At 40.1% G+C, this 27,665-nt stretch overlaps 1 protein-coding gene across 1 annotated transcript in view; it reads right to left on the bottom strand.

Moving 5' to 3' along the window:
* LOC147160268 (monocarboxylate transporter 2) overlaps nucleotides 1–17,784 on the bottom strand; it is an 18,633-nt gene extending 849 nt beyond the window's left edge. The window contains exons 1-5 of the mRNA XM_086059740.1: nucleotides 17,624–17,784; nucleotides 8,889–9,129; nucleotides 5,267–5,410; nucleotides 3,854–4,642; nucleotides 1–2,325 (exon numbers count right to left, since the gene is read on the bottom strand). The exon at nucleotides 1–2,325 is cut by the window's left edge and continues 849 nt beyond it. Coding sequence (XP_085915866.1) covers nucleotides 2,051–2,325; nucleotides 3,854–4,642; nucleotides 5,267–5,410; nucleotides 8,889–9,105 — 1,425 coding nt within the window. The 5' untranslated portion in view covers nucleotides 9,106–9,129; nucleotides 17,624–17,784 and the 3' untranslated portion in view covers nucleotides 1–2,050. The remainder of the gene's footprint in view (nucleotides 2,326–3,853; nucleotides 4,643–5,266; nucleotides 5,411–8,888; nucleotides 9,130–17,623) is intronic.
* Nucleotides 17,785–27,665: the final 9,881 nt, after the last annotated feature.

The following is a 27,665-nucleotide window of genomic DNA, read 5'->3' as shown; positions in this document are numbered from 1 at the left end:
GCGCGTCTGCTACTGGTCGGACACCATGTACACACAAGGAAACTCAGGTAGGAAGCCGGATACAAAATATATGCCAAAGACCAAAATTGGACCAATGCAAGTGCATAATATAATATAAGGCACCAGAGAGTGACGTGAGAAACTCCCTGTAGCAAACCAGTTTGTTCACAAGCATCCTCCAAGATTTTTTTTTCCTGCCAATTCAACCCAAACGAGAACAAAAATCCTCAAAAATATACAGTAGATTCCAAATCTGTTTCTAGTAACATATTCTAACATCTGTTTTGTTCAGAGAATAAATATGCAAGCTCAAATAAAAATAAATGTTTGACTTTGTTCTCTGTACAACATGGAAAAGGAGGAGATCGTCACGTCTCCAGCAGCAACTTCTTTTCAAGCGCATCACAGCATGGACAATTCTCAAACTCTACAGCAATAATCTGACAAGCTGACACACCAGCAGGGGGCAGTGTTACAAAGTCAACGTGTGATTGTACATCTTATTTCCCCCTCCTTAAAAATCAGCATGGAAAAATAAGTTTGCATAGTGATTTTCATAGATTCAACGAGAAAACATTCAGTCATACAAAGCACAGTGACGGTGGACTTTTGCTAACGTATCAAAAATACTGTGTCACAAAATATACAATCATATATTTCAACTGGCTGTTTAGGGGGGAATCTCAGTTGGAACGCAATGAAATAAAGTGCGCCATTCAAGAATAAATGTACAATTTGCTATAATAAATGTGAAGCAGCTGTTATGTTGACACACAGGCCAACTTTCATTAGTAATTTTTGGAAAAAAGACATGAAGATGTGGACGGACGGTATTGGTCAACGGCACTACCGGCCTTGGAGAGAGATGCAGCACTAATTAAATTATACAACCAAACTACTTCCCACTTCATTCCTTCCATTAGAACAAAGGCATTGCTGAATGCGTCATTTCACTTGCATTTTCCATCTAATTGTGATAAGATAAAAGACAATTTGATAACGGCAAAGGATGCAATTTCACCGGTCAGTGGAAGTTGTCCCAGGTCGCATAAAATTAAGTAAAATTCATCATAAATTCAGCTCCATGTGGCCAAATGTTGTTACTTCTCATTTAATCGACAGGATGCTTGGGGGAAAAAAATCATCACATATTATAGAAAAGAAAATCCAAATTGGACAATTATCCGAAATCATTCAGCCCTGATGGCTACTCAAATAAACGGTTTGACTGTGCACTTCATTAGGCAAATAACAAAATTAACGTGATACGCTTCAAGTTATGTGGGAACATAATCAGGTTTTTGTTGTGTCCATTCTGTGTATATTGTTGAGTTTGACGCAGATGGTTTTGGTCATTATTACCTTATTATTAAGGCCCGCGATGGAGAGTAAATTCTTACCTACATGAGTTGAAATCAAGTTTTAACAGTAGCAGCAGCCCCCAGCGGGATTGTTATGCCCCGGGGTTCTCTAGAGGGCGCCAGAGGGGGATATTGAGGCTGCCAGTCAAACTAAACAATGAGAAGCTTGCATTCCATTTCCTGCTCGGCGACATATTAAAGCTAAATTCTGTCGTCGTCACGGACAATAACCAGTCGGAGCCGTTTTAGATCTTGAATGGTCGCCCGCGCCTTCTGACGAGAACGACTTCAAGACATAGTCAAGGACAGACGACGGCCGTTCGTAACACTGTTTTATGCCTTCCTCATTCACTTCAACGCAGGATCTTTATGGAGCTGCTTCTCTTCTGAGAAATATGGCAAAGCACTTATGCCACGTTTGGATCGAATTGGAAGACATAAATGGCTACGACTTGACTTTTCCACACTACATTTGTTGAATTTCCACTATTTGTAACTCATCTGTGATATTTTAGAACATTTTTAGTCTACAGTGAATCCGTTAAGAGCTTTGATTCATTGTTCCTTCAGTGTTGAGGAGTTGCAGAGGCCCCTGAAAAGAGCCAGATGGAAAACCGCAAGGCACACTCTCTCAGCTTGAAGCTCGGTTTGATGGTTGCAGATTTCGAAGGAAGCTTCGAAAAACATTCTTACATGTTGGTTTCCCGTTGCATGGGCTCACTGCCCACCTCCTCATCTGGCTCTGTGGCCTCCTCCAAGGCCGGTTTGTTGGCTTCTGCCTGCTTCCGGAGCATGTCGGGATCGTCCGACCCTGCGGGCTTGTACTGCTCAAGTTTGCGCTCGCGCTCCAGCAGTCTGTAGTTGATGAAGTTGCCGATGAAGAGCCAAATGCTCGCCACGGTCACGACGACCCCGCAGGAGAAATACATGATCTTGTAATTCTTGGTGACGTCTACTATTTTCCCTGTGACAACATGAAAACATTTGTAAAAACATACAAATAAAGTTAGCATCTTAATAAAACACTGAAGCTAAACTGCTGATAGGGATTCAGCTTCATCAGAAAATATGCACATTCTACTTAGCAATTGCTTTGGTTCAATGACAGAAATTTGCTGATCGGAGAAGTTGCGGCTCAGCTTCTCATAGCTTGTGGTGTTTTCACCAGATGATTGATTGTTTTGCCCTTCCCTAGTTGCCATTAGGGATGTAACAATAACGGCAATATCGTTATATCGCAATATTAAAACTACCACAATATCGCTATCATCATATCACGATATTAAAGGAGTCATTGAGTCATCTTGACTCATTGAGCCATTTTCAGCAGTAACACATTAATTATTTGTCCAGAATGAATTTGGAAACGTTATTATTTTTCTTGTACCATTAATAACATTAAAAACCAAATTTTCCACATGCTGTCGACTGAAGATGACATCACCTGTGCTCAGGAAGTAGGTAACGTCTGTAACGACCAATCATGGCTCAGTTTGCTGACCAAACCCATTCGTTTTTAAAGGCAAGTTATCAAACTTCATTCTGGACAAAATATTAACTTTTTACTGCTGAAAATGGCTCAATGAGTCAAGTATCACTTTAAAAGCAGTAGATCTGTTAAAAAAAAAAGTCAGGTTGATTTCCATTTGTGCAGTCCTGTTCAGTTTTTTTAGTGCAGTTTAATTTTCACAAGGCACGTTTTAGTTAGCCCTTCTATGTTTAAAATCAAGGCTAATCGTCATATGAAGGAGAATGTAATACGCTTGTGAACAGAATCAATATGTGGAGGAACTCAATGTGTGCGTGCATTAGCAAGTTAATTTCATCAATATTAAGTGTTATTAGAGATTGTAGGTTGTTTATATGTATTGCTTTTTTTTGAGCCACAGTATTAAGGTACTGTACATCTGAACAAGCTAAAAATAGAAAATGTGCACCAATAGTTTTAGAATGTGTATAGCTAAAGTTGTCATGGTCTGTGTTTAGGTTTGGTTTATGGGTCATGTTTTCCTTGTGTGTCTCCCTTTGTCAATGTCTTGTCAAGTTTTATCATGTCCTTCTGTGCTTGTTATCCCGGTCCCTGGTGTTACCCAATCGGCTTCCCAAGCCACGTGTGTCTTGTCTAGGTGTCTCTCTACTATGTGTATTTAGTTCATTGCTTTCTTTCAGTCCTTGTCGAGTCATTGTTGTTGTCACACCCATGCCATGTATTATCGTCATCATTTCCTTGCTTAGCCGTGTTTCTGTTTGGTTTGTTGCTTTGACTTGTGTTTTTGGATATTGTTGGTTTTGTTATTTTTGCCAAGTACCTTGTTGTTTGCCTTTTTCTTAATTAAATTTGACTGCATCCTTAGCTGGCTGCTTTTGCTCCCTGCATTTGGGTCCTCCACCAAACTCCACCCTCCTGACAAAAGTATTTCAATCTAGACTGGCCTTGTTCACGTTTTGTTTTTTCTTGGACGTATTAATGAAATGTAAGCCGGCGGTAGTACCTGCAATCGGTGGCCCGAGGAGGACGGGGCAGCATTCCACAATGGTGGTGAGTCCCACCGCGCTGGAAAATCTCGGCGCCCCGACCAGGTCCACGAGACTCTCGAACAGCACAGAGCTGACCATGCCGAACGCAAAACCAAAGAACACCGCGTACACCACCAAGCCGGTGTAGGAGTCGGCCAACGGGCACAGCATGTGGCACACGCCATTGTACAGCACGGCGAAGCTGAAGAAATACTGAATCTTGGGCCTGACCCAGCGCGAATTGGCCAGCAGGCCCATGGAGGGTCTGGCGAACATGTCCACGAAAGCCAGGATGGAGAGGAGGAAGGCGGCCGAGTACTCGTCCATGCCTGTGTCTTTGGCGTAAGCGGCCAGAAAGACGATGGGCGCAAAGAAGCCGAGGAACATGATGACGTTGCCCGACAGGTAGATGAGGAAGCCACGGTGTTTGAAGAGCGACAAGTCCAGGTACTTGTTGACCAATTGCCACGGCGTACGCGTCTTCTTGGCGCTCACCACCTCGTCCTTTTTCAGCTTGGATGGCGGCGGTCCCAGGGGCCTCATGAGCGCGCCGGCCACGCAGCAGTTGAGCAGCAGGCCGGCCAGGATCAGGAAACTCCCCCTCCAGCCAAAGTTGTTGAAAAGGTACTGGTTGAGCGGGGCCAAGGAGCTGAGGAACACCGGGCTCCCGGCCATGGCCAGCCCGTTGGCAATTGGACGCTTGGCGTAGAAGTATTTGCCAATCATGGTTAGGGCGGGCTGCAGGTTAAATGCCAATCCAAGTCCTAGGTGGAAAAATTACACATGTTTTCCTCACATAACTTTGTCTTAGTATTAATAACCAAGAGTTAGGGCTGGGCAATAAATCGAATGAATTCGATTAATCGTCATTTAGAAAAATCCAATCGCTGAAAATTAGCTAAATCATGAAATAGAATTTTGCCTTCTGGACTATTAAAAGCTGTTCTTATGTTCGGTTACATCCAGATGTTATTGTGAGTTGTAATTTATTTTAGTAGTTTCTTTTAAAAGCTGCGATTTGCACACATAACTGTCAAAAACATATTTTGTTAATCTTTTTTTAGACAAGCAAATAAACATGACAATTCATATACTCCAAAGTTTAACTCCAAAGTTAAATGCATTTTACAATAAAAACGTTTTACAAAATACAGCATTATTGTTTATAAATAAATATTATTCACAAGGAAATTTCATAACAGAATTAAAAAATATTTGTAAAAATATATATATATTTTTTTTTTATAATCGATTTTAAAAGTAAATTAGGTATTTAAATGGAAAAATTGAACCTGATCACATGAACCTGACATGCCAACTCGCTTGCTCCTGATCTATTTCAGACGCTCATCAAGGAAAGTCAGTTAAGTGGATTGCGAGGGACTTACCGCCAATAACGCCGATGCAGATGTAAAGCTGCACCACGCTGGTGCAGAACGAAGCCAGGGTCATGCCCACGGAGCACAGGCAGCCCCCCATCATGACAATGGGCCTGCAGCCGTAAGTGTTCACCAGGATGCTGCTGATGGGACCTGGAACACAAAATGAGAAGGATTCTGCTTGCAGGCTCTTCTTTTGTTTGCCGTCAATCACTTTCCCTTCATTTGCATTTGCGGCCAATGATCAGAATTCCTGCGGGGCTGCACATGAACTTCCTTGGGGAAAGGACGCTTATCATCTCCTGGCCAGACACACAGCGGAGCAAAATGTCAATCAATGACCTGGATCCCCCCCCCCCCCCCCCCCCCCCCAAAGAGGGCGACATGTGGCCAAATGCGTGGAATAATAAAACTTGCACAACAATTTCAATGTGTGGCATGATTGATAAAAATGCAGCCAAAAGGCTGACATCATTTAACTTATTAACTGTCGGCCATTTTCCAACATTTGGACTTTTGGATACTGTGTTGAACTACACTGAATTTACCAAGTTAAATAATCGACTATCTTCCAGCGGGGTAAGTCGTATTCTGCTTTTTTCCTGTTCTTTTATAATCAGTCGTAGAACAAAGGTAGGTTGAACAAAATGCAGGTGTTGCCCCCATATCGAAAACGGTGCAACACTGCCTTCTACCGGTGGTTGTGCAATGGCAAAGTTGCTTCCAAAGTTGTCATTTTAAATGGCGTGGCATCAGTGTCATTTCAGTAGAAAAAACAAGTGCTGTACACTCTTCAGTAGTGGTGAAGGAGTAAAAATTATGTTTCATGTCAAAATAACACAAAAGCAGCCGGGGAATGAATTGTCACCATATATCTGACATAAGAGATAAGCACTATTGTTTTGACGGTACATCCCGTCAACTACCAGTCTTCGCTTTGATGCAGCCTCACCCAAGGACAACTCTCTCCCTCCCTCTCCCCCTGCCCCCCTCTCACTTGCTCGCTCTGGATTAACTACACTAATCCCACGCCGGCGCACAGTTTGCAGATTGAACACGTCACTCGTGAGCAATGCTTACCTCACACAGCTGCCAAGAAGCACTGCATGCTGAAATGTGTACAACACTGTTTTTTCTTTGTTCTACTCTTTTGTCTCTGTCAGAGGTATCCCATTCATATGCTTATTATCTTATTCGGATGATTGTTGTTCGCAATCATTTATAACGACAATGAAAGACGGCTGCTCTTAATATGAGTTTTTTTCCCCAGACCTGGACTGTTGTTATACTGGTGAGTGAATGTATAATAAATGTGTAACTGTAATGTGTCTAATCACATTTATAATCTTATTTTTGGCGCTCTAATGCAAGTCCACATCTCCATCATTGCATTTCGTGCAATTCTCCAATCACTGAGACTTCAGTTAAATCCATTACACGGGATTACCATCTCGCCATCCATTTTCTATACAGTTTAGACTCATTCGGGTCACGGATGAGCTGGTGTCAACCCCAGTTGACTTTTGACCAGAGGCCGGGTACACCCTGGACTGGTCGCCAGTCATTTTGTCATTTATATTTATAAGGGTGTCCAAAGTCCGGCCCGGGAGATATTTATGGCTTGCTGCATGTTTTTTTTTTTTCTAACAATTAATTAAAAAACATGGCCCACATCAGATGGTGCGATTGTTTTTTTGTTTTTTGTTTTTTTATAAATTAACAAATTAAATTGTAAAAAAAGAATACGTTGATTTCAAAATATCCCACTTCTATTTTAAATGATTGAAAATGAATTAGAATTTGCTATTTTTTGTTTTAAATGTCAATTGTATTCAAGATTTATTGCATTTTTTTTTTATGAGACTTTTTTCTTTTTCTTTTTTACCATAACTAACGTTGTGCTTTGTCACAGCTAAAGCTAAGAAGTGGAAAATTGTTCCCCCTTTCAATACATTTAACTCCTTAGCATCTGTTAAGCTCCAGTATATGAGATTGTTTTTCAGCACTTAGTGGCAAATTATGAACATCGCTACTTTATATTGGGCATGAGTGATTCCTGAGAATCTTCTGCATCAAGACGGAAGTGAAATACTTGAGTCACAGTCGCTCCAGCTGTTTGTTGTGACTCATAATGCTAGCTAGTGTCACAAGACATGACCTGAATTTGAAATAGGCGAGTGAACCATACCGCTCAATCAATTAGAATTCACATCACTGACTTCTGTTCATCTGTGTTGGTCAAAATATGCTTGAGTCGGTCTTGCGCCGTTTACCTGCTGTATTTGCCACTATTGGCTGAAGGCCTGCAGCATTGTGCGAGGCGCCGCCACAGCTACCATCTGGACACACTGTAATCCTCCTGTCACTCCATCTACTGCCGTTATTATTATCGCCATCTGTACAGATCAACGACGACTCCCCCCCATGTTGTGCATTAACATCAGCTGCATATGAGCTGAGAATCAATGTGTTCTTTCTGACCCATCTATTGATGTCAGTGTTCAGTTTCTTGTTCCGTGTGCAAGTATGTTGACACAACATCCCCGATTACAACGTGGCCATGTGATAACGAGCAACAGCATTTGACATCTAGTAACATGAATAGAAAAGGAGACAAATGAGATCATCCCAATGATGGAGTGTCACCGTGAAAATGTGGAATTAAATCACGCTAACGACATGTGAACACTTTATACCTCTAATATTAAAACTGCGGCAGCGATGCCCTCTTGTCCAATCGACACTCATCATAGCGACTCAAAGCTGATCAGTTGATAACTGCTGTTTAAAGCAGTGGTGTCCAATCTATGGCCTGGGGGGGCATTTATGCCCCGCCATCCAAATTTAAGCGGCCCACGGCATAAACTAAAAATGACATCTACTACTAATGAAGTTGTATATACTTTAGAGCTTTTCTAAATATGCAAATGAACTGTTTACAATTAAACAAGTAACGCTTCTCTTCAAAACACTGTGGTAAATAAAGATGTTTTTTTACAAGCAACAATGGCTTCCTCCACTTTGTTATCTGTGTCAAGGTCCAAATAGTGAAAATATATAAACGATTCCCATGTAACTGCTTTAAAAAGAAAAATGTGGCTGCTGTTTAGTGCAGTAGCTGATATTTTCTGGTGGATTACAGGATCTTGACCACCCCAAAATCTTGTAAAATCTTAAACCTATTTGCCTTATAGAAAGTGTTGCAGGTAGCAGATTTTCAAAAAACCCTACTATATAAAGAATATGATTCTGAAAGCAGAGAAGCAGAGCTTTATGTGGATACCACATATATTACGGTAGCGAGCAGATTGTCACGTGTGAAGGAGGGGGAAGTATTTGTGCTAGCAACGCAAATCCAACGGTTTCTGAGAGGGGAGAAACATTGCGGAAGCTAGCAGATTTTCATGTGTGGAGGAGGGGCAGGAGACAGGAGATGACGCATGCCTTACAAATCAACGTATCCACGGAACCATTTGCGCTCGCAACGTAACTGAAAGGGGAAGAGTGGAGCTTTACGTCAAGAGAAAAAAAAAACTAAAAACAATAAAAACAGGCGGACTGCTATGATGATAGTACTAAAAGGGTTAAAAAAAAACTGAGTGTAAACAGTCCTGAAACGTCTGCGACTGACCTGCGGCGTACATGACGGCGAGCATGATGGAGGAGATCCACGCGATTTCGCTGTACGAGGCATCGAAGATTATCTGGATGTCCTTGAAGAAGACGGTGATGGCTTTGGGGAAGGCGTACGAGAAGCCGATGGAGATGAACGAGCCCACCACCACGGCCCAGCCCCAACCGCCGTCTGGCGGGGGCACGGCGGTGGGGCCAGTGACTGGGGGCGGCATCGCTGGACCTGCGCTGGCTCGTCACTGCAATAAGAAGAAACACATTAACTGTTTGGTGCAATGAAATAAAATACATTAGTTGAAATATCAGGCGAAGTGTTCAATTGACTATGGAAGTTGATCCTTTTAATTATTGGGAAAGCATTTTACATAATGGTTAGGAGGCTTGCATTATTGCCACAGAATGTACAGTAGATGGTTTGTCATGGTGCTATAAATAGCCTCCAGTTGACATACATTTTCCAAATTGTGACTTAGTTTTAGAGGTTTTACAGGAAAACGTCACTCACCAGAGTGTGAAGTTTACCACCTGAGAGTAGACTTACTGACCATGGCTTTGACTTAGATACTGTGCTATTATTCATCATTAAAAACAAGAAAAATTTGTTTGTTTTGGGTTTTCTTTTGAGGGTTGGGGGAATTCAATTCTAGTATGAGCTGACAATTTCCCGCTTCTGCAAGTTGTGTGTAAACAGGTGACTCGATTGCTAACTGATGTGCTCATTTACCCGGAATGCAGGGCAAGAGCAATTATTGACTTAAATCATTTTCTCCTGCCAACATACATGCAGTGCTCTTTCAATTGCAATCACTCAGGCCCCAAATGGCTGGCTGTTGGTTCCATAGACTTTGATGCCCTTCGAGAAGCTGCCAGCAGTGACGTAACGCAGAAGAGGGAGGAGGGGGAGGACATACCAGTAATCCTATATCCTGGTGCAAACACCCCACAGTTATAACATGTGCTCGTTCCTACCTGCAACTCCACCCACCATTCACCTTGAGCCCGCCCCGTGCTACTCAAGCCCTCAGGGACAGCAGTGGAAAGCAGTCGGAGTCACGCCATTCAGATGTGCACAGAGCAAACCGGCTAGCCAGCGAGTGTTTGACAAAAGCAAGCAAAATATACAAAAAAACCAATGTGTGCGGCCTCACATGCCGTCGTTGGTGAACGTGCATTTATTTATTCGATCAGCACAAAGGTTTGTAGCTGCACTTAAACTAAAAAAGCAGCACTTTCACCTTCTAATCAGCATTTGGCTTGCTGAGTCAGATGTGTTGAATCATGTTTCCACTAAAGCGCCACAAGATGCAACCCAGGTTGTCAAACTTGAACGTCAACATCAAGCACAATAAAAGGTATCGGTGAAGCAGCTACTGTTAGATTTATTGTTGTACATGTGGCTGATAATGCTACATAATATAAACATTTTATATTAGTACTCAATTATCATGACATTAAGGTTAAATCTAACTACATTTAAAATGTATCAACGAGAATCCAAATCTGGAAAATAACGTACTTTTCAGTAAAGGTGTGTTCAGAAGCCACTTGACCTTGAGTGTACAAAAGTCAAGGGAAAGTTCACATTTCACAACTGTGCACTCACTCAAAACAAGCAGTAACTCCAGCTTTTGCATGGGCGTCTTTGAGTATGTGTGAGAATATGGGAACCCCCATTAACAGTATCAGTTACAGTTGAGAACAATTTATTTGGAGTTAATCAGAGGCACTTTAAATGGTGGCAGGTGTATTTCAACTCCCATTTAACTAATTCACAGTCCAGTGGCAATGGATCATTGACGTCTATTATAATATAAATATTAATATGTTGTTTATATATATTAAAAAAATACACAATTCATATTCGTGTCTCTAATGACTTTGTTCACTTTCTTACCCAGACACAGATGTACTTGCATGAATGTTGCTATGTCAACAAGTTAGAGTCTCTACTCTTACATCATTAAGGCTTTAAAAGGAACCCCGACTAATGACAAGTTTGCTCTTTATTATTTATTTGGTTGTTACTAACATAACTATGAGATTAATTTTTCAAAAAAAACATTTCCAGTTTATTACGTTTTGTAGAAACTTAATTTGGACATACGCCACCATTGTTATTTACGTCGCAACACATTCAGTGCGTAGTGACACAAAATGGCGGCTGGCTCTCTGCTGAGCAAGGTAAAAGCCTCGTAGCGTTCCTAAAGGGAGAGTCACCCTCTCCCACGACGTGCCCTCGTCATTCACCAGACACATTCAAGAGTTTTGATCGTCCTTGCTTTCTTTATAGACGTTGCACATTGCTCTGCAGAAAGCCAGCCGCCATTCTACGCCACTACCACTGATCTGAATATATGACTGGATAGCCGATAGGCCAAGACTTTTGAAGCGGCGAGGCCACCATATTGCTCCTCCCAGAAACGTTTCTCGGCATATGATCCTATACATTTACAATATCGAAATTGGAGAACATTTGAGACAGTACTTAGTAGAAACAGCATGATTTCGGATTAGGGATGCACCGAAATGAAAACGTTTGGCCAAAACCGAAAAACCGAAAACGAAAAATACTTGGCCGAAAACCAAAACGCCGGGAAAAAAAAAATGCCAATTTTTACTATTATTGCATTACTTTTTTCCCTTTTGGCTTTTCCCTTCCGGGGTCGACACAGCGAATCAGTTGCCTTCATCTAACCCTGTCCTCTGCTCTCACACCAACTACCTTCATGTCTTCTTTAACTACATCCACAAACCTCCTCTTTGGTCTTCCTCTAGACCTCCTGCCTGGCATTTGGAAACTCAGCATCCTTCTGCCAATATACTCACCATCTCTCCTCTGGACATGTCCAAACCATCTCAATCTATCATTGCATTTATTATAATTAATTAAAATTATAATATTATTATAAAATATTTATTTAGCACTGTCATTTTAACAAAGCACAATATAAACTGAAAATGTCCCACACCGAAAATTTGCGGTGGCCGAATATTTGGAGCATCACTATTTATGATGTTTTAATTTGTTACACAACAAGAGGACTTCAGACATTTTACAACTTGCCTTAAATACATGTAAAAACAATAAGGATGTTTGCAGGAGGAAACTTGTATATTTTTATTTAAGAATTATAACTGTAATTCAACAAACGATGCCTCTGCCAAATCTAATATTGGGGCCCAAGGAACTGAGTGATAAAGGAAAAAGGAGGTCTTCAAAGCAGCACATACCGTCTACTTCAGGGGTGCCCAAGTTCGGTCCTCGAGAGCCCCTATTCAGCCTGTTTTCCATGTTTCCCTCCTGCAGCACAGCTGAATCTAATGATCAGCTAATCAGCAAGCTTTGCAGAAGCCTGATAATGATCCTGATCATGAATCAGGTGTGTTAGTGGAGAGAAACATGGATAACAGGTTGGATAGGGGCTCTCGAGGAACGAACTTGAAGAGCAAGATGGCCGCCCTGTGACTTCAACGGCTTACTCGCCGTGTATGAGCTATCGGCTATCCAGTCATATATTCAGATCATTGGTCACTACGGACTGAATGCGTTGCGACGTAAATAACAAAAGCGGTGTATGTCCAAATAAAGTTTCTAAAAAATCTATTAAACTGGAAATGATTTTTGAAAAGTGAATCTCTATAGTTATGTTAATAACAACCAAATAAATAATATAGAGATAACTTGTCATTACAGTCGGGGTTCCTTTTAAGTAACAACAATGTGCATCGCCTCAAACTGTTTAAGAAGCTTAAACTGATTAATTTTGCCTGCGATTATATGGGAGGCTCAAATTTGGCTTCTGGTTCCTGATCACGCAGATCCTTTAAGCACATAAGTAGTGAACGAGGGCGAGCAAAGTCACCGTCTTCAAAAGTCACAAAGTCAACATGGCTCACGTTGTGTTGTCGTCCGTTACCAGCTACAAGCTCATCCCAATGCTATTCTTTGACCACTAGATGGCGCTAGGGATCACTAGACGCACGCAGGAGCACGCACACTGGTCGCTCAGAGAGACCACATTTTGCTAACCTTCAACCAATCCTTATTTTGCGTGAGCAAACAAGCATCTCAGCGAGCCACGGCGACTTGCCAGCCGTTGTGAAGCCCGGCGAGCGACCCCGAAAGACCGAGCGAGACGGAATTAGCCCGAGCAGCTAACAAGACCGGCTAGAGGGAGGATCTAGTAAAAGGAGCTATTTAACAATAATACTCTGGCATATTTTGCTTCTTACATGTAGTTAGTTAACAGAAACGCTGACCTAAATAAGGGCTCCCTTATATTGGCTTCCTACAGCCGATGTAATGGACCTCCTCCCCTAGCTAACCATTCAGTGAAACTAGACATGCTCATTTTTTTAGTGATGCGTCATAGTTGCACACTACAAATTGAAAGCAAGAAGCTGACAGAAACGCAATAATCAAAAGAGTCTCTTGAAAAGCAAATCATGTAACTGCCAGTGACTGTCGGGGGCAAAACTCCAAAAGAGAGCAGCAGCCTGTTTGCCCTACAAGGACACGTTTTAGGAAGTGGTTGAGCGAGCGAGAGGACGTTCAGCCTGCCGCTGTGTGCTTTTAGCAGTCTTCAAAATGGATTGGGGGACTTTTTTTACTACTTTGTGAGTGCTCTGGCCTTCATTTACCTGATGCAATAGCTCGTAATGCAACTTCCTGAAGTAACTTAACCTCCATTTATTTATGAGCGTGGCGTGGCTCACGTGAAGGATGGCTTCAGATGTTACAATTTGCCTCACTGCTACTAAACAATGGTGAAAGTTGACACAAGGTTAATGAGTGACAAGTGCCAGGGTGGGCACATGACTGAATCCTAACAATAAAGACACACCTCAATAAGATGAATACATGACAAGCCCTTTCCTTAACTGCCATCCAAGCAAACAGGTGTTGCCGACCGACTCTACAAAAGGAAACTTGACCTCTAACAGTAAGCGGCGGTCGGCATTACCCTCATCAACTCCCAAACACACCCGAGGCCCCCACCCCCTATTGGCCGCCTCCATCCAAGTCGCATAGCAGTGTAAGTTATGGCATGCTGGCTCAAAAGATCATCTCAACGTTTCCTTGAACTGGTAGTAGAAATAGTTGACTATTACGCCCATTAGCACCTCGCACTCACAGGCTGCGATCTAACAGGACAGCATGACGATACAGGAAATAAACTCGGAATCTTAAAACTAACACATTGGAATCATGTCCATTGGCCAAGGAACAAGCAGTACTTTAAAAAAATAATTAAAAAAAGAAGGCAACTCCGCCTTTCCAAATCTAATTAAACAAAACGATGTCCAAACAAAGAGATGAAATGAAATAAAACAGGACAATCTGGCCCCAAGTGGCTATGATCATTCATTGAGATGTAATCAATGCAATCGGAATGATCAAAGCCAAAGTTTTATTTTAAGGCTGAAGTGCAGTATTGGCAAGTTTTGTATCAGGTGCTGGTTGTGTTTGCACAAAGCTGATTTGTGTTCACAACAAACCTAAAGAGGTCCTCATCTTGAAACCTGACCCCCACCCCTCCTCTCCCAATCTCAGAAAATAAAAATAAACACTACAGCCAGGTAGACGTAGGCTAAAATCAGCTGACAGGCAGCTGCTACATCAGGGAGTCCATATACAAACACGCTTTACAGAATATAATGGCGATCATGAGGTGGAAAGTAGAGCTGTCAAAATGAATCGATTGATCGATTATCAAATTATTCGACAACTATTTAACTAATTGAGTAACCGTTTGGAGCCATTTTCTAATTTAAAATTGTCCAAATCATCTGATTTCAGCATATCAACAATACTTGTTCACTCATTTCTGTAGTCCTTCACGAAAGAAGACTGACTATCTTCTGCGTTTAATCAAAATAAGACATTTGCAAACATCTGTTTTTACTTTGAAAAACAATGACCATACAGGTAAAGTACAACATCAACCCCCCCCCTTTTTTTTTTATCACTACGAATGCAAAGTATGAAATAAACACCAATCACAGGTTAATAAAGAGTAATGGGGGGGGGGGGGTATGCTTTAGTAATACACACACTTTAATGCATAATTAAAATGAATCCTATTACTCGATTGAATAATCGATAGACTAATTGAATCTAAAAAATATTCGATAGTGTCAGCACTAGTGGAAAGCAGACACAAGTACCCTTTGCTACTTTGTACAAGATCAAAAAAAGTCATAAGAAGAACCATGAAAACCATCAGACAGCAAAGACAGAAATTCAAACCAAGTATTTCTACAACATGTTTAGTTTGTAGGGGCGATATTACAGCGCGCAATTCTCAAATCGATTCGATATGCGGCCGAATCGATTTTTAAACATGAATTTTTTATGGGAATATTAAACAAAACGGCTTACTTAGGGTTTGGGTGCACACGTTAAGCATGGAAGAATGTTATATTAATAGAATATTAAGCCTTAATTTATTTCAATGCTGTTCAAACATGCAACAGATTGCAACAGATTGTTTGTTAAATAAAGTGGCGCACAGTTATAAGCCTCAAGTTTCAGATAAATAAATACATTTTTGTACAAATCTTACAGTGTACATGTACAAGTTTACGGATTAGTATTTTCTCAATTTTAGTTAAAAAATAAAATTTAAAAAATCGCAATAATCAATTTGTATCAGGATTAATCGGTATCGAATCGAATCGTGATATGAATCGAAAGGTACTAGGCAATTCACACCCCTATTAGTTAGGATGAAAAGTCATTAAATATGAATGGCAGTCATGCTGAATTTACAAAATGAAAACAGGAATAAAGAGGTCCCTGTGGGCACAAATGAACTGATGAAGTACGTGTACACGATTCAAATATTTACAATCGTGAGGTTAGCTAACAAATTGTGTTTATCATGGCTATGTTAGTTGCAGCTAAGTGCTACTAGTACAACAAGTGACAATATCAAATTTGTCCCAAATCAATCATGTGATTGGAAATCTGTGCCAATATGCGTAAATTTCCGCTAATCGATTTTTTTTATATTTTGTCCTAGTTGTTAAATGTTGTTTTATATACATATATACACATACACACATATATATACACTTACACATATATATACACACATATATATATATATATATAAAACAAAATAATCCTCAGGTTAAAGTATACATTGCATCACCGCTATCCGCGAATAGTTAATACCTTGGAATTTGAACACAATTCCTTCCTTTGAAGTGTCCAAAGTCCGAATTGTTCAACCTCCGAAACATTTTTTCCAATAGGAAATAATGTAAATGCAATTGATCTGTTCCAAAGCTCCAAAAACAGAAAATTCCTTTTTTAATTTCTAATTATTTAAAAAACACATACAGTATTTTAAACAATAAAAAATACCTTACCTGTTGTGGTGTAAATGGCATCAGTGGATGAAAAATACTGTGCTAATGCATCCTTTAGTTCAGTGCTGAGTTAGTGTATTTTACATTGGGCATCTTGTTAGACTACTAAGGGGGGTCCTTGTGCAGTATTTACCGAAGTAGTCACAGTAGTTACAACGGCGCGATAATCTCCTTCCTAAATCCACTATGGTTTGTCGCACTGTACATTTTTCTTTTCTGCCACTGGAACTGCTTCTTAGGGCCCATATCGAAGAAAATTGTCATGGAAAAATCCAAATGCACTCGCGAATGTACGGAGCACTTCCGGGAGTATTCACCCGCTGTGATTGGAAATGAGCAGCGATTTGTCTCCACTACCGCAATGTGAGCATTCGGCATCACTCGGCTACCCGATCAAGGTACGTTCGGCTTTGCTTGGTTTGCTTGGGTGTTCAAACTCCGAGAATGAGGTCAAACTCCGAGGCATTTTTTACTCCGATTTTTTGGTCGAAGTCCGACTTGTACGAGTTCAGAGACGTTCGAACTCTGAGGTTCCACTGTAACTGACATCCAATGAATTGTATTGTAAATAATCATAAACAAGTGACTCAGACTTGCGTGCAAAAAAAGTGACCATGACTACTAGTTAACATTTAGTGTTTCATTAGTACTAGGAACGCACAGATGTTAACAAGTGCACAATTTTGCTTTACTAGAAACATAGTTGGACAACTAGTATGCACACATGTCGTACAGCAGTGCAAAGGCATTCTACTAGTGCACTAACTAGGGAGGACAAGGAGTAGCAAGCACATGGACCTGAAAACTGGCTATCAAGGTCACATTAAAAAAGAACTCTCAATCAAAACGTTGATTCAACCATTATTTTAAACAGCAGTCATCCTATTCCAAGAACGCTTTCAAGACTAAAGTCTACACTTCAAATCTGATATTCATTAAGCTGATATAGAGTCACAAAGACTGCGAACTCGTTTCAATCAAATCTATACAATGTAATATAATGATCATAGCATGCAATGTGCACATCTGAAACAAAGGAAAGGGCAAAAAGTGATGCAAGTAAGTCGATCATATGGTGTTGCGGATGTAAGGCTAGGGACACAAGCTAAGGCCTGGTAGTGGACATGAGCTCCAAAAATAGCAGCACTTAATTAACTTACGCCTTAAATGATGCGCCGGCCGGTGGGATTTTCCAGCACGAGCAACACGTGAACGCACCACACAACGTATTCCATCACCCACAGACATACTTCAAACATTAATCCTCACTCTTTTGGAGACATTTCTCATCCATACTGACCCAAAATACTAAAACGCGCTTCATCTCGTGTTGAAAATCAAAATCGTTTCTTTTACCTTTCAGGAGGATAAAGGCGCGTGTATGCGTGTCCGGCAGACTGGGGGGCTTCAGGCTTGGTGACCTTGGAGGAGGGAGATGCCGCTGCTCTCTGCGAGAGAGGACATACAGTGAATGTGTGCGTGCTTGCCTGCGTGGGTTTGAATTTCCTGAGATGGCGTGACGTGGCCTGGTGGCGCTGCAGGGGGCGGTGCTGGCTGCCTGTTGCCTGCCTACGTTGCTATTTTCCAGCCACGCCACTCATTGCATACTTCCACTGTACTCTACTGTAGCCCAAGCAGCCTGTTGGCAGATCACATTCTAGTCTGAAGTGGCATAATTTCACCAGGACTAATATTTTGTTTGAAAAATTATTAAGGGAAAAATTTTTGACATTTTGAAGCCATGACGTTACCAAATGGAGAGGAAAGAATGCAGTGGGCTGATGAGAAAGAAAGAAAGAAAGAAAGAAAGAAAGAAAGAAAGAAAGAAAGAAAGAAAGAAAGAAAGAAAGGAAGAAAGGAAGAAAAGCACATTAATATACATCATAGCCTATCATCGGCATCCGGACGCTATGAAAAAGCGCCCCCTAGCGATAGGGAGAAGCATACTAATGACAACGTGCAACATGCTGTATTTCAAGTACAGTAGTCAGAAAAATTGAGATATAATGTGCATTTGATTGCAATAGATTGCATTTAAACAATCTGCATCATTACAGCCTTTTTATACGTTTAGGTTTGAACTGGGTTTTGGTTGGGGTTAGGACAGGGGTGAGCAAACTAGGTCCTTAAGGAGGTTTTGGATCTTTCCCTTCTCCAACACAGCTGATATATGATCAGCTCATCAGCCAGCTCTGCACAAGCCTGATAACGAACGATCCTGTTGATTGCAATCAGCTTGTGCTAGAAGAGGGAAACCTCCAGGACCCAGTTTGCAATGGAGGACAGCTTGATCAGGCGGTTTGCAGCTGTACGACACGGCGAGCTACGTGTACCGGGATCGGCCCAAAAAGGAGATTGCTTGGAGGAAGGTAAGTGTGGGGATTGGCTTATCTGGTGAGTTTGCTTGTTTAATTAAAGTGTAAAGCAAGCTAGCAATGCTAAAATAAAGTTAGCACCACCAACCGAAGACAATATTGATACACAGAAACAAAAGAAGCAGAAATACGAAATTTAAAATTTAGTAGTTATGCGTCACATCTCAAATTTCGCATTGAGATTGCTGATGTTGGTTTTTTTCGGCTATCATTCCTGAACATTTTGCCTGCTGCCTTGAACCAAAATCCTTTTGATTATTGCGCAATCTCAAATGACACCACACAGGAGATGAGAATAAAAGTGGCCATTAAATAGTCGCAGCAGTGTTTTTATGGCTGTGATAGATATTGCTTGTGCATTCCATTCTCATATCTTGAGAGATGTTCATTACAATAAAAAGCTCAATGTTGAAAGGTAAAGGTCCGTCCATGTGACCTCACAAAGTATGCCAAAGTATTTATAAGTTCATCTAAGATGAAGAGATTGTCTTTTCTGTAGAAAAGGATAAGGCCACAATCTCTTGCGTTTCCATCTTGGCAGGCCGGTTGCGATCGTCCCCGTGTGTCATGTGTAATTAATATGATGATCGTTTTCATGCTGCGGATAAAAAACACAAACATGAGAGTTGTTGGGAGCCCGCTGTTTAGTTCCAAAACAGTCCAATCAGACCTCGGTGGTCTGGTTGGGGCTCACTCGAGGAACAACACCTAATTGTTGTTTATGGAGGTAAATGTGGTGCAAAAGTAACTTGAACCTATACACACACAAAAAATTGCATTAAAAAATTTGTAAAAGTTGTGATTTGTACCTGGTAATAAATAAATATATATATATATATATATATATATATATATATATATATATATATATATATATATATATATTACCTGTAGGAAAAAGTGTACATTTGTACTTTTAGTCAAAGAAGTCGCCACTAGGAGTGTTTTTTCTGCTGCTGTCCAGTCACGTGACTTTTGCACCAAATCTCTCGCTACAGGTGCAAAACTAATTTGTATTTGTAGAGCACCGTGATTTGTACTCTTAGAAGAAGAGGGCGGGCTCTGGAGGATTTGGGCGGGCTAAAGCTCAACCTCATTGGTTAAGCGAACGACAGTGGGTTGAACTCAAATGACGCCACGTTTTTATCATTAATATGCACAAGTCCGAAATTCCAAACAGAGTAGCCACACCAGTTTACTCGTTATTTTGGAAGAAGAGGACATCCCAGGCGTAAAAATTTCAACATGGTTCAATATATAAACACCGTGTGGAACAGCTTAAACGTTGGTTGACATGCAGAGCACTCAAAGTGGACAGAAATAAGTTTTAGTATGAAGGTAAGATTTATTGTACGATCATAGCTCGTAATCCGGTGCTAGCTAGCTCATCTCATATTGTTAATTGTCACGAAAATTGAACACATTGAAGTCGAAAAGTAACTAGGTCAAATGTTAGTTTATTTTTAATTAAATCAGAATCTCATAAGTTTCAAAAGGTGGAGACAACTGCTGGAGCATCAGTGAAAAGGATGACCCACTCCATCAGCAAGCAGCCAAGAGATAGGAGATGACACCTAGGGGGGTATTCCATCAAGCCGGATTAAGGAAAAGCCCGTTTTATTTCGCAGATCTTCTGCTGATGTGAATGTAGCAGGCGGAGGTCACCCACCTGTGGCGGTGGTCTTAGTCTTTTTTTTCTGGTGGCTACAATGACGGGCAACATATATTTACAGCTCAACACCTATTGAGTCTTATTTTTTTATATATATTGTTATAGGCTACTTGCCGACTTGTTCCCATGATCGCTTTTGGCTACTGTTCAGATGTAACGGTGAAGAATGAATATGTAGGTCAATTCGAAGTGCTTTACATTAAATCAATAATTAATAACACTATTAATGTGAAATACACGTCTAACATGAAACTATTATAATTTATACATTTAGTCTGTCGGCTATTTATTTTATTTTTTGCCAATGGCATTTCCCTCGTCTTATTGATAGCAGCAAGTATTGCCTTTTTTGTGAGTCTTGAATTCCTCATACAGCTCCATCAATAACTTTTGTTCTGTTTGCGTGAAGAATACTGCTCTCTCTTTTGACATAATTGATCGCAATTTTGTCTATCGACTCATCAGGGCTTCTAGTCTACCCCGGGAGCGTGTACAAAGCCAGGCTATGCAAGACTGGCTTACGTTAGCCTTGATTAGACGCGGCTGCAATGGGTTAGTGGAACGACTTGGCACTTTATTCGGAGATGGTGTTCACTTCTAGCCTCGCTTTTTTGCATGAGCCTCGCTTTCTTTAGCTGCGTTGATGGAATAACCCCCTGATCTTCAAATCAAGGTTGACCCAACCACAGCAATGGATGCAGAAACGGCTCTTGTGGACATCAAATAAAACATTTCAAATGATGCACAATCTTGTTTATTGGATGATACATGTTGTTATTTGATCTGACTATTTCAAATAACTCTCAATATGGATTGAATTGTACTCCTTTAACATTTCAAACTCAAAATTGGAAGAAGTTTAGAAAGCATAATTTCTTCACTTTCCCAAAGGTGATTGCAGTGAAATTCTCTCAACAGTAACGAGTGTATCAAGGATTTTAATTTGTTGGACTTTACAGCCACTTTGAAGCAGGTTTGATGTCACATCATGTGCCACCGTCTAGAGATGGATCAAGAAGTAGCTTTGATTGACTGCATGCTGGCATCTGTGCAAACAGAATGGTTGGGTCAACATATTCATACAATAAAAAATAATCATAGCTTCCTAGCTGGGTCATTATCAAAACACAGCCACTGACATTATACGTAATCGGTTAAACGTTTAGCTTTATCTTGTTAGCCAGAAAAAAAAATGAAGATTTTGTCACATCTTAATATCAGAAATAGTGGTAATACTGATAGACACAGACATTGTTCATAAACATTTCCATTTGCATTATTTCTATTTGGCTTCAGTGTTTAAGTCAAATGTGTTATGAATTTCACTGCAAAACTTGTTTTAACAACACATGGGCTACTGTATGTACAGTATAAGCTTTTGAAATAAAAACGGCAAATATGTCATCATGAACTCCCATCATATGAAAGGGTATCAAGCTTAATAACTGTAGTTTAAGTATACAGGTAGTTTTTGAAGACATTAAAGTGCAGGGACAAGCTATTGGATCGTATGTTTACACTGTCTCAGATATGACAATACAAATGGCCCAGGTAAAAGGAAATACATTCAGGACAGAAAGTCACAGTCCAAAGGTAGGCTTCAAATCTTGAAATGAAAATCGTAACTTCAATGTGTTCAGTTTTCGTGACAATTAACAACATGAGATCAGCTAGCTAGCACCGGATTACGAGCTATGATCGTACAATAAATCTTACCCCTGTTAAGTTATTAACATTGTTTTTCAGTTTCAATTTATATTTTAGCCGTTTTGGATTTAGTTATAGCAGTATGGCTCAATGAATAGAATTGTATTCTTATCTGTCTCACTCTCCTGAGAAAAGAAGGGAGTGTATGTAGTCTGGTACCTGTCGTAAGAGACAGGCTGATGTATGATTGTTTTTCTCTAATCTGATTTATACCTATGGGAACTCACTGAGGGATTATCTTGTATTCACTGAGTTGTAAACAAATGTACTGTGGGCTGATGGGAGGAGGCTTTTCGTATTCACCCACTTTTCAATAAATAATGATGTGCCGGAGTAGAGAGGACACACAATCTGATAGAACACGGTTTGAGTGTCGTCAATTGTTGTCATCAGAAGCTTCTGTTTTAATGATACCTTTGCAAAGGGACTTCTTCACCAGAATCTCACCATTCAGTTAATTGAACACGCAAAGAGTAGAATATAAATATTGTCTACTCTAACACCCCCATACTAAAACTTCTTTCTTTCTGCCCACTTTGAGTGCTCTGCATGTCAACCAATGTTTAAGCTGTTCCACACGGTGTTTGTATGTTGAACCATGTTGAAATTTTCACGCCTGGGACGTCCTCTTCTTCCAAAATGACACGTAAACTGGTGTGGCTACTCTGTTTGTTTGGAATTTCGGACTTGTGCTTATTAATGATAAAAACGAGGCATCATTTGAGTTCAACCCACTGTCCAATGAGGTTGAGCTTTAGCCCGCCCAAATCCTCCAGAGCCCGCCCTCTTCTTCTAAGAGTACAAATCACGGTGCTCTGCAATTAGTTTTGCACCATCTGTAGCGAGATATTTGGTGCAAAAGTCACGTGAGTGGACAGCAGCAGAAAAAAACACTTGTGACTCTGTGTCGACTTCTTTGACTATAAGTTGTCATTTCTACAGGTACAAATCACAACTTTTACAGATACAAATTTACACTTTTTTTCTACAGGTACAAATCATGACTTTTACAGGTACAATTTTTTTTTTTTTACAGATACAATTTTTTTTTACAGATACAAAATGTTTTTTACAGATACAATTATTTTATTATTTTTTTCCAGGTACATATTTTTTTTACAGGTACAAATCACGACTTTTACAGATACAATTTTTTTTTTATAGGTACACATTTTTTCTACAGGTACAAAAAAAAATTACAAGTTACTTTTGCACCATATTTACATCCATATGCTTGCAATCCAGTCGCGTTTTCTTATTGGGGCCACTAACATATACTGACAGCAGGGTTCGCTATAAGGTCACCACCGTTTGAAGAAAGTTGTCCTTGAATAGGAGCCACAGAGGAGAGACTAAACCACCCCACCCCCACAGTCTTTATGGGAGCAGTAAAGCTTTTCCAAATGGACCATAAAAACATACAATTCAATTTATGTTGATTTTTTTGTGTTATGGACCAAAGACAGCGAGCAGTGGAGTAGTTTGTAGTTGAAGACAATTTGCTAGTATAAATGCATCACGGCTGAATAATATACTAATAATAATGGCTCTATATATAAAATACAATTTTTTTGCTTTTATTTACCTAACTGCAGTTGGGTGGGGTGTCTACTTAAGGGTGGCATTTTTGGAATAATATTAGATTATTGTCACTGTTGTGTCACAATTCATTGCCCTGAGAGAGTTTTTTTTTTTTTTTTTTTTCACATAAGCAACTCAGACTGTTGATATATTTGGGTGCTGCCATTTTGGTTAGCAACACAGTTCAAACTGTGTGAATGATCACATATATGAACTAAAACATTACAGTAACTATGCTGCAATTAATTTTGATGTAAAAAGCAAGTGCCTATATGAGCATGTATTTGTTTTAAGCGAATTACACATAATTTGACTAATTGAGGTTTGCCCACAATTTAAGGGCAGATGCACTTGAATATGGTTCTATGTTATAGTAAGTAACAGATTCAGAAGTACACATGTTGCCTATAATTTCTAATAATAGAAAAAAAGCCTAATTAAAGGATACTTGTCTATTTTGCATACAGTAAGTCTATTTAAAGTCACTCATCAGTTTCTTGGATGGGGGTAAATTGCATTTGCATATCTTGAAAGCAAACCGTTAAGCCGTGCATGGATGACGGGCTCCGTTGAGCACCAAACAATAGGCAGCGGAGACAAGAGGGCAACAGCAGGAATTTTAGGAGATACAACAGGCCAGGGGTAGTTGAGTTCAGTTAAATTCTTCTTCACTTCTCTCACACAACTTGCGTTTCTAAGTTTGCCAGTTCCAACAAAAGACATTGTCTTCGGGGCATTGTTTTACGTTCGAAGCCATGTCTGACTCGGTTGTCATGTGATTTCATCAACGCAAATGCTTTGAAATGCAAATTGAATGCCCCTCAGAATCGGATTTGGGTGCTTTTCGGCCCTGATATTTCGAAGCCAATGTAAAAGTTCAAATGTAGATTTTGGAAAATATTACTATGGTTGAAAAGTATATTTTGGCCTAGTGTCATGTTTTTGATATTTTTCAGGTGGTCTGTTGACGTGCACATCATTGATTTAAATATGCTGATGCATCCTCCATCCAACTGTTTGAGCAGCTGTGCCTTCTTGATCACTGCTGGGACCTACCGCTGGTCCGAGTCGGCAGGAGGGGTAAAAGTGTGTGAAGGTGGGGGGTCCTTGCATTTTGCAGGCTCTCGGCGGGGAAAGGAGGTCCCGCTGCGGCGTGACTAGGAGGTCCCGCTGCGGCGTGACTAGCGCCTTGCTTACCACAACTCAGTTGTAGTGGAGGTAGACAAACACACCACCGCTGTGTGTTGGAAGATCTACAAAAGAGAGGCGATGACAGTCCAATTGTGACAACTTACAGCACACTCGACAGTATCAGTAATGGAGGACAGTCATAGTCATTAGATGGCCTTGAAAATGCCTAAACCTACCCATAAAAAGGGAATTATGAACAGTTCCAAATACCAAAGTTAGCACAAAACATTCAGGTTTCCGCTAAAAAGAAAATGTCAGGAAAAGCCTACTAGAACAGCTGAAATTGTATTTGCCGTTAGTAAGAGGCATGCAATCTAAATTGTGGCAGGTTTGTGGTGATTCTCATTGAACATGAAATTGAATGTGCTTGGTTAATTCTGAACACATAATATATATCTAGAGGTGCAATGATTAATCAATTAGCAAATTAATCACTAAATATTTATATTAATCCATCCTGTTTTTCAATAAATGAATGGAAGCTAAAACATGTTTTCTTTTAAATTCATTGATTCATCGACAAAATAATTGTTAGTTGCATTTTTTTCTTTTGAGTATGATTTAGATGATAATATTTGACTTGCTTTCTTAAAGAATGAGCAAAAACTACCGTCTAACAGTTTAGAATTATTTCTACTTTTTTCAGTTTTTGTTACTTTTTATTAATTTAATTAGAACATTTTAATTCAATTGATTTAATTGAATAATTTACACAGAAATTAAAAGGCACATCTTCATGCTGTATTAATGTTTAAAGTTTGTCAAAAGTTTTTAAAAGGTTTTGCAGCCCTGGGCAAGAATAATTTGTGTTTCAATAAGGATCAAGAAAAACGTTTGATTTTTATCAATGCCTGGTGTTTGTATACCACAGATGCCATCTTTGAAAATATGAAAATGGGATTTGAGAAAGGTGTAAACACTTGTGCTTTCAATATAACTGAACGCTTTGTTCCGAACACTGTGGGCATCTTGGGAACCCTCTGTTCTTATTTTGAACCCCGTGACGCACTCAGCTTTTCAAGTAAACCACGAGGTTCACTCAGATGCTCTTTTGGATGATTTATTAATGGTTGGGGGGAAATAAACAGCAAACGTGTGCTTATGCCTTCCCTTTTAACAACAGTGAAATATTAACTCAAATGTGGTTTTTCTTTTGCCTTGTGGAGAACCACTGATACGCACTTAACCACGTTGCCAAGTCAATTAAGGTCAAGTGCAAAAGGTTGATTGGGAAGTTAAATTGGATATTGAACGGTCTCGTAAGCCTTTTGCTGGTGGGGTTATGAGTGAATAAAAAGCACACAATGAAGAAAGAGGATGATTGGCTGACAAATGAGCGGCAATTCTAGCTTTGGGTGAAGGATAATTACAAACCTCAAGCATTGTGTGACCTTGAACGCAAGGTGGATGCACAAGTCATCATCACTAATGATTTCCTTATTAAGGTCTAAAGTCCTTCACACTGGAGTCAAGTGCAAGTCGGCCAAGTCAAGTCATCTGAATGTATTTTTTTGTTTTGTTTTTTTCAAGTGAATGAAAGCATGCATGTGTGTTTACAAGTGCCTGAAATGAGGTGAAAAGCAATATGTTGACAAATTACGGCCACTCGATGCGCGAGTCTGTAATGCCATGAATTACGAGAGGCAGACGACGTCCTTGGTGTGAGCGCCACACACTGCCGCGTTTGTGACCCGTTGGCACAGCAGACATTTTGTTTGCGACTCAGGGATTTGGATTTGGCGGCAGGCGCACAATGCCCACCTTAACACGGACCACTTTGGAGCTTTTCAGCTGCCCGTCAAAAAGTCAACCCCACCCATGCACGCAGGCTCAAGTCCTGACAACAGCGACACTCTTCTCTCTCTCTCTCTCTCGCTCTCTCTCTGGGGTCAAACACGCCTGCAGTGTCGTGCTGAGCGGGGACATTTCGGTATTAACACAGCTCATATTTGCAACGCATGCAAACATCCTCCATGCGCTTTGGATATCATAAAATATTCAAAGTGAACGAGACAAATGGCTTTACACTGAACAAGTAGCATGTGAATCGTTTATAGGTCATGTTTGACCTGCTATGTATTGTGTTGCTAAACCCAACTTTTTGGATCACTCAAATTGATCTGCCAAGTAGAATGATAAGAAAACAGTGATTCAGTTATATGTGCGTCCAAGCCACAAATGTTTTTTTAAGGGTGCTTGGGTGTAGTTTGATAGCCCATTTTATTATGTTACACTGAACCCCACGATTGCCCAAAAAGGTTTGGAATTGCCTTTAAAAAAAAACACAAGATGGCAGCAAAGTACTTTTTTCTTATTAGACAAGATTATGGTCTGACTAAATGAAGCGCCTCCTCTCAAGTTGACATTCCAAGACGGTGTCAAAGTTGTTGACATTTAAATCTCATTCATTAAGGCTAATTTTTATTTCTGGAGAGCATTTGTCTTCACATGACCAGAAAATTAAAAAAATTGATATTATCTCAGTGAAAGTTGATGTTGGAATAAACAACTTTGCTTGGGATTCAAAGCTTTCTTGGTATCAGGAGAAATAAAGCAAATAAAATAGGGGAGGGAAACAACGAACAAAACTTGATTTGTTTTCTTTTATTGAAGGGAAGTGAATTAAAATTGGATTTGTGGGAGAAAAAAAGACCTAATTTTGAGGCCATATCACACAGCCCTATAATTTCCCACTATAAACTGCAAACTAATTATTACTATGAATAAAATCTGCAGATCAGGTGGGACACTGACTTATCTTTCTCCATGCAGGCACTACTTTGGATTCAATGTTGTTTCACAAAAATGAAAACATAATTTTGGTGTTGTGTAATTCTATGTTTTCAAGCAACTTGCCCAACATTGCTCGTGA

The sequence above is a fragment of the Leptonotus elevatus genome, chromosome 17 (assembly GCF_054856555.1).
Source record: "Leptonotus elevatus isolate MCC_2025b chromosome 17, RoL_Lele_1.0, whole genome shotgun sequence".
NCBI lineage: Eukaryota > Metazoa > Chordata > Actinopteri > Syngnathiformes > Syngnathidae > Leptonotus > Leptonotus elevatus.
The sequence above is the reverse complement of the archived record's forward strand: the minus strand, read 5'-3'. Positions and strand labels throughout refer to the sequence as shown.